This window comes from Sapajus apella, unplaced genomic scaffold (genome assembly GCF_009761245.1).
Source record: "Sapajus apella isolate SASKATOON/1434 unplaced genomic scaffold, GSC_monkey_1.0 scaffold20, whole genome shotgun sequence".
Taxonomy (NCBI): domain Eukaryota; kingdom Metazoa; phylum Chordata; class Mammalia; order Primates; family Cebidae; genus Sapajus; species Sapajus apella.
The window spans coordinates 1,492,271-1,500,514 of NW_022436960.1; the positions used below are offsets into that span (position 1 = coordinate 1,492,271).

The 8,244-nt window shown below is 48.3% G+C and overlaps 1 protein-coding gene, 1 long non-coding RNA gene and 1 pseudogene across 2 annotated transcripts in view; 2 read left to right on the forward strand and 1 right to left on the reverse strand.

The window, feature by feature from the left end:
* DYNC1H1 (dynein cytoplasmic 1 heavy chain 1) overlaps nt 1-6,255 on the reverse strand; it is an 85,381-nt gene extending 79,126 nt beyond the window's left edge. The window contains exon 1 of the mRNA XM_032287364.1: nt 5,846-6,255. Coding sequence (XP_032143255.1) covers nt 5,846-6,101 — 256 coding nt within the window. The 5' untranslated portion in view covers nt 6,102-6,255. The remainder of the gene's footprint in view (nt 1-5,845) is intronic.
* Nucleotides 317-778, forward strand: LOC116558053 (annotated as a pseudogene).
* On the forward strand, nt 6,162-8,244 carry LOC116557745. Its single transcript, XR_004271670.1, has 2 exons — nt 6,162-6,247; nt 7,653-8,244. It is a non-coding gene; the product is annotated as an uncharacterized LOC116557745 (long non-coding RNA).

An 8,244-nucleotide genomic window follows, 5' to 3' on the forward strand; every position in this document is an offset into this window, starting at 1 on the left:
ATGAGTTTTTAGGTTTCAGAATCCTCCTTAGAACATCCTTTTCCCAACTGCGTCTTAAAATCCTAGGGTTCTGGTTTCCTCATTCATGAAATATGAGGGCTGGACTAAACCTCTCCCGCTGCTCCCAACCTGACATTCTCCAACACTGACACGCAATTTCCATTCATGTTTACTTTTTAAAAAGAAGTGATAACTGTTTTCCCTGTGCTGTACATAAATTTCATAAATTTACTACACTACACTGCACATTCAAATTTATCTTGCTGCAGACGGTGTATCCTATAAAGGGTGCAGGCCCCACCCACAGTGTGACAGCATGGGCAGTAAGAACCTCGCTGATGTGCGAATACCACTGAGTCCAGAGCCTGGTAGCTAGGTTTGTTCTCTCCTTTCAAACTGGAGGCCCCTGCTGCAAACAAGCGCTGCCAGATCTTTGGTCAGGCCAAGAAGCAGCTGAATCTGATCCCCTGCTTTGTGTCTGCTGGAGCTGGACGTACTGTATGGCCTGGAGCAACACTGTATGGCCTGCAACTGGCATTGTTCAATCCAGATCTTGGGACAGAAAGAATAACTGAGAGCCCTAAAACAAACTAGGTCACAGGGATCAATACAAGTTCTATTCAGTGAATGTGGATTACAGTAAACTGAAGAAAGAAGGTCCATATTTCTAAATAAAATGTTTCACTATAAAGCTGCTTTAGAAAGAAGGTCTTCCAGAAACTATCAGCACAATTTTCCACTTAACCAGGAAATACTTCTCCTCGAAATGCATGACATCATGTTGATATGTTGTGTTAGAGATTACACTGATGAAACTACATTTCTTCATCCTTTAGAATTAAATCCTCAGGCTGGATGTGATGGCTCATGCCTGCAATCCCAGCACTTTGGGAGGCTGAGGTAGCAGGATCACTGAGTCCAAGAAGTTCAAGCCAGCCTGGGCACCATGTGGAGACCCTGCCTCTACAAAAAATATAAAACTGAGCCAGGCATGGCGGTGTGTGCCTGTATTCCCAGCTACTTGGGAGGTGAGATGGGTGTATGACTTGAGTACAGGAAGTTGAGGATGCGGTGAGCCGAGATCATGCCACTGCACTCCAATCTGGGCAACAGTGAGACCCTGTCTCAGGAAAGAAAAAAAATTCCAAGTCTCAAACACTGGACAGTTAAACACACACACACATACACGCACACGGCAGGGCACACACACACATACACACACACACACACGGTGGGGCACACACATAAACACACACACACAGTGGGGCACACACACACATAAACACACATACACACACACACACACACACACACACACACACACACACACGCAGCGGGGCATGGTGGCTTACACCTGTAATCCCAGCACTTTGGGAGGACAAGGCAGACAGACTGCAAGGTCAGAGATCAAGATCATCCTGGCCAACATGGTGAAACCCTGTCTCTACTAAAAATACAAAATTTGCTGGACATGGTGGCGAGCACCTGTAGTCCTAGCTACTTAAGAAGCTGAGGCAGGAGAATCGCTTGAACCCAGGGGTCCGGGGCTACAGTGAGCTGAGATCATGCCACTGCACTCCAGCCTGGCGACAGAGACAGACTCCATCTTAAAAAAAAAAAAAAATTTAGACTATAACTGGGAGCCCAGGATGTCGAGGTGGCAATGAGCCGTGATTGTGCCACTGCACTCCTCCCTGGGCAACAGAGTAAGACCCTGTCTCAAAAAAAAACAAAACAAAACCCTCTCCCCACCGAAAAGAAACAAAAAAACCCCACCAAAACCACACACGCTCATACAGACCAACCAACCTAGCACCTGATTCCAGGTAGGTCATTAACAAGCTGGAGAGCACAGACAAGTCATGGAGCCAGCAGTTCCATCAGCTGCGAACTGAAGCATACCCCACCCAACGGGGATAACATACAACCAAAAAATGGTACCTGAAGTAAAAGATTCTACAAAAACGTCGCTAACATAAAATGGCTAGTTAAGTAATGAGCACCTGTTTTGTCACCATACTGTAAGTATACTATGAGGAAGATAATTTCCTACGGGCCAGGAACTTCGGAAAGATTTATCTTTTTAAAATGAGAAGCTATAAGTTAACATTCCCTTCCCCACAGACTCTCCAATTCCTATCAAGGTAAGTTGTTAAATTCACAATATTTATGCTATAATTTGAGTAATGCTGTACTTTATTTATTTTAGAGATAGGACTCACTCTGTTGCCAAGGCTGAGGCAAAGAGGTGTGATCCGAGTTCACCATAGGGCCAAAATCCTGGGCTCGTGCAATCTTCTCAAGGAGCTGGCACTACAGGCGTGTAACACCATGCCTGGCTTATCTTTAAATTTTCTGTGGATAGGGTCTTGCTATGTTGCCCAGGTTGGTCTTGAACTCTTGGCCTCAAGTGATCTTCCTGCCTTGGTCTCTCAAAGTGCTGGGATTACAGGTGTGAGCCACTGCACCTAGCTCAATGCTGTACTTTAACAACAAAAGTTTACAGCTAGCTGGGGTAGCTAAAACAAACAAACAAAATCTATAGCTTCACATAAAAATGTTTCTATATTTGGCTGGACATGGTGCCTCACATCTGTAATGCCAGCACTTTGGGAGGCCAAGGTGGGCAGATCACCAGCCTGTCCAACATGGTGAAACCCTGTCTCTACTGAAAATACAAAAAATTAGCCAGGTGTGGTGACACGCCTGTAATTCCCAGCTACTCGGGAGGCTGAGGCAGGAGAATCGCTTGAACCCAGGAGGCAGAGGTTGTGGTGAGCTGAGATCACAAACTCCAGTCTGGGCAACAAGACGAAACTCAGTCTCAAAAAAAAAAAAACAAACCCAACACAAAAAAGCCAGGCATGGTGGCTCAGGCCTGTAATCCCAGCACTTTGGGAGGCTGATGGGGACAGATCACCTGACGTCAGGAGTTTGAGACCAGCCTGGCCAACATGGTAAAACCTTGTCTCTACTAAAAATACAAAAACTAGCCAGACATGGTGGCAGAGCCTGTAATCCCAGCTACTCAGGAGGCAGAGGCAGGAGATTTGCTTGAACTCAGAACCTGGGGGGCGGAGGTTGCAGTGAGCTGAGATGGTGCCACTGCACTCCAGCCTTGGAAACAGAACAAGACTGCATCTCAAAAAAAAAGGGAGGGGGGGACCCTTTTTCATTCTTAAAAAAAAAATAAAAATAAGAATTAAAAAAATTAGAAAATGAACTTGGAGCCCAGAAAGTCAAGGTGGCAATGAGCCGAGATAGCGCCACTATACTCTAGCCTGGGCGACAGATCTGTCTCAATAAAAAAAAAAAGAAAGAAAGAAAAAAGTTTCTATATGCAATTACAAGTGTTTGGATACCTCCTTCCATTAAAAAAAAAGGGTGGGGGGGAAGAAATAAAATAAATAAAAGTACTACTGTCTATTAAATAAATGTTTTCTATATTAATGCAAGCCTACCTTTCACTGTAATTAACGACTGGATACACACATTTGATTAAATGTACAAATGCCAATGCTAACTCATAAAAGCCACTGATTAGAAAGCCCTCCTACCAAAAGTCCTGGGTCTGTACTTACACCCAAGGTGTCCCCGAGTAGCCAGGCTGCTAATAAGACAAACAGGCCGTATATCACAGGATTGCATTAATTTTAAAATCTTTCCTCAGATTTTTGTAAGTGAAAAATAAATTACAGACAGGTTGAATTGGTAGAACTACTTCAAGGATTTTTATAAATACAGGAATGAGGTAGGATTTCAATTTTACATGGTCTCATTCCTTAGTCAAGTTTCAAAAGTGCAAGTCATTATGGAGCCAAGATTTGGATACCTGCATATTTGTTTTGCTGAAAGGAAAAAAGGTTCCCATAAAAAAATACAGAGATTTATACTAGATAGTGTGTCACATCAATACAGTCCCCCCCACCCTACTAATTTTAGCAATGTTCAATTTTAAGATGCCTGGACAAAGCGAATTACTGGTGATCACTCTAGAAGCAAAACATAAAACTTAAATTTTTTTTTCCATAAAAAGAAATGGTGACCCAAGGTAAAAAAAAAAAAAAAAAAAAAATCTGACCCCAATACATAAACCATGCAATAAAAATGTCAAGGATTAGCCATGGTCAAGCTACCGAAAATACAGTAACTTTAAAAATGCAGATCAAAATGTATTTCAATAAAATGAACATGCATTGAAAAATGACCAGAAAGACACAGACCAAAAGGCTGACAGTGATTATATCTGGGTCAAAGAATTCCCAGTGACTTTTACTTCAGCTGTATATTGCATTTTCTACAATGACTACATATGTTTTTTGGGGAAAAAAAAAAAAAGAGTAGATGAGTTAATTTTTTTTTTTTAACTCTTTGTGGCTTCCATTCAGGAATAAATAACCCCAAACATCACAGTAAACAACCTTCAACAACATCAGTACTCTAAATATGCTCAGATGGTTTATTTGCCTTCAATATTCCATGTGGATATAAGAGAAAAAAAATTCTTTTACACTCTGCTAATCTCTGGCAGACACCAAGGCTACAGAGAAGCATCTTCTGAATAAGAATAGCCTTTGAGAGAAACAAGCTATCAGAAACACAGTTTGTGTTAAGGATGGGGCAGACAGTACAGATCTTACTGACAGAACCAGACAGTTTTTTGAAATTATAAGAAGCTTGCTGGCAAACATTTTTAGACAATCTCCAAACCCTAGAGGCTAACCTTAACATTTACTTGGACATCATCCTTGGGTTCTTAGATGGACATGCCACACCCAAAGTGATTATAATGGGCTACAACGTGGTTGTAATCAATCAATGAGAAAGCCTGCCTGCAGGGAAGCCCCAGACTTAGTTGAATGTAGCCTTGCTGCTGGGCGGTCATTATTTGAAGAAACATTTGGAATATGCTAACTCTTGCCTCTTCCCCCCACAACTAGGTGCCTAACCTGAATCCTTCTTTTTTTTTTTAATCTGTAAAATTAGACTCAAATAGGGTTATCATCAGGATTATCGAAGCATTAAACAAATATAAGGTATGATCAGTGAAAACATGCAGTGGACGGGGAACTGAGATTCAGTCCAGTCTCAGGACTAGGATTAGCTAGTGACCTTGGGTGAATCACTTAACCTGAGCCTCAGTTTCCTCACGCGTAAAATCGGGATACACCCGTTCAGCAAGGATGCTGTGAGAGCATCTACCTACAACAGTGATGTTCGTAGGCCCAGGACTGGCACCGTCGCTCTGTGGGCCTTGGTCTCCGGGTCCCCACAAGGCAGGACCGGGACACCGGCCGGCTCGGGCCCCCTAAGACACGCCAGACCCCCTCCCGAGCCAGAACTTCGGCTGCCCCCGGCTCCGCGGGTCTGCCCCCGACACATCCCTCCCGAAGTCCGCTTTGCCTGGACACAAATCGAAACCGAAAAGCTCATGTGACACTGGAGGCCGGGATGCGGCCTCGCCCGCGCTCAGCCCAGGGAGACGCTGTCTCCACCCAACTCGGCCATCTTGAGAGGCCCGAGCAGACAAAGCGACCCCATTGTTTTGGGTGACGGCAGACGGGGCCCCCTTTCCCCTCCCCGAGACTAGGAGGGGGGCGCGATGGGGGCTCCGGGCCGGCTAGTGGGTGTGGCGAGGGCGAGCCCCGGGCGCCGCGCCGGCCTCCGCGGGGCGTCTGCGGCCCAGGGGACCTGGCCGGCTGGGCTCAGCCTACGCCGAGGTCATCTGCAGCCGCCGGGCTCCTCCCATCCCGGGGACATCTGCGGCCCCGGAGGACCTGCAGGCCCTGCCCGCCGCGGGGCTTGGCCCTGGGGACCCTCCGACCCCGCCCTGGCGGCCCCGCACCTTTGAGGGTGGAGCGCTCCACCAGCACCGTGTGGACCTGCGGGTCGGAGAGGAACTTGCGCATCTGCTCCAGGGCGCTCTTCTCCTCCAGCGCCGCCTCCAGCGCGGCCGGCGCCTCGCCGCCATCCTCCAGCAGCAGCGGCACCAGCTTGCGCAGGTGCTTCTGCAGCACCGACACGTCCGCCACGTTCTGCACCGCCGACACCTCCAGGCCGGCCGAGCCGTCCTCGCCGCCGCCGCCCCCGGGCTCCGACATGGCGCCGCGCTCGGGACCCTCCAGGAGCGATGAGAAGGCGACCGCGACTCCGCGAGACAGCGAGCCAGTGACAGAAACGGACGCCGGAAGCTGGACGGTCCGCTAGCCCACCGCCGACTGAGAGCGGGAGCCGACTCCGCCCTAAAGTCAGTCACCGCCCGCCGGCCCCGCCCCGGCCCGCCTCGCCCCGCCCCGCCCCGCCCGCGGCTGCAGCCACCCGCGCCCGCTTGCGGCCTTGGCGTCACGGCGGCGCGCGTGCGTGGGAGAGGGCTCGGCATCGCCGTCGCGCGGCCTTCTGGGACTTGTAGTCTCGGCGCTGGGCGGGGCCCGCAGCCTCTGCCCCGCTAGTGCTGAAGATGCGGACCTGGCTGGGCGGCGTCCTGGCTCTGCGCCCGGGCTCGGCGCGGGTGGTCAGGGGCCGCGTTTGTCTTCTTCACTGCTGTGGAGACAGCGAATAGCACACAGCCCGAGAAACTTTATAGTGAATAAGTGATGTTTTGGGCGAGAGCTAACGTTTAGTGAGCGCTTAGCCTGCGCCCGGCGTCGTTCTAAGCTCTTAACCTCTCATTGAATGTTCTCATTGAATGAATGAATGAATGATGCATATCAGGTACCAAAATACAGGCACGACAGATGTGTTATTAGATATAGACAGGGGAATTGAGGATGCTTTCCAGAGGGGGAGGCGATGACAGGCGTGCTCAGAGGGTCCCCTTGCCAGGCTGGAAAGGGACAGGTGGGGAGGGGACCTTCAGGGCAGTATAAGGTTAAGCCAGGAATGACACCTTCACTGTAGGTAAAGTCAAGCTGTGATGGGATCTGGTTCCTAATGACAAAAATCACCGTCTTCAAGGACGCTGAGGGTACCAAGAGGGAGACCTACTGAGGGCAGCAGTGGTGCTCCTCCAGCCTCCCAGAGCCGGCATTGTCGTTCTGTGAGCCTCAGTATCTGGGTCTGTACAAGGCAGGGACTGGGTTGCTTGCCCACGAAGTTTCCCCTTAGTTCTGACCCACCACAACCTCCTCCCCTACACCATGACTACATAAGGGCCAGCTGGGTGCAGTGGCTCATACCTGTAATCCTAGCATTTTGGGAGGCTGCGATGGGAGGATTGCTTGAGGCCAGAAGTTCAAGACCAGTCTGGTCAGCAATAAGCGAGACTTCATCTCTGTGTATATTTAAAAATTTAAAATTTTGTAAAATAATAAAAGAGAATTCAGGATGCTCATGTTTGTACTTTAGACGTCGTAGGTTCTTCTAAGGGGTAGTAATTGGCCTTTGAAAGTTCACATTCATAACTTCTTTCTTAAATTGGGTGGAGAGAGGGAAGCCAATGGCTTTTTTTTTTTTTTTTTTTTTTAACATCAAAGTGCACTGTCAGAGTGCTAAGTCCTGATTGGTGGAATGGTGATGGTATGATTTGATTCTCCCAAATCATCTTTGAAAAACTGTGAACATGCAATAAGCTTATTCCTTGCCTAATTACTGGTTGCTGGGTCCCAGGGGGTTGCTGGAACATGGAGACTAATCAGATGATTCTTGTCTTTAAGGAGCATGTGGAAGAGGGGACAGATTAATACCCCATCTTCCTGCCCTCCATCAGTCCACCCTGGTATGATGTGCCCAAGCAGTTCTGAATAATCTTTCCGGAAAAAAAATAAAGCAACTGCAATGAGTTTGTGCAATGATCCTAACAGTAATGACTAATAATAACACACCACTGACAGCGAGCGCTGAGCGCTCATGGCATGCAAGGCACCATGCAGAGGGTTTCCTTCACATGTCCTTTAAGGATAGAAAGAGGGACAAAGAGGAAATTCTGTTAGGTGCAGGTCAGTGAACTCTGAATAGGTCATGTACCAGCTGAGACTCAGAAACCTGCAGGGATCTGGCTGATGGGCAGGACGCATGCCGGCTGCACCGTGAGTCAGCACCAGGCTGGGAGTCGCAGCCACTCGGGATCCAAGGGACTCAAACATCTGCACCCTGGCCCCAGGCCAAGAGAACAAGCTGCAGCGGCCCTGTAGGGTAGGCTCAAAATGAAACAACTTTGTTATTTCTTAGTGGATGGGAACTGAAGGAACCTGAACAACCAGTGCACAAGGATTCGTAAATGGACCAAACGTGCTTGCTTTCTGTTCT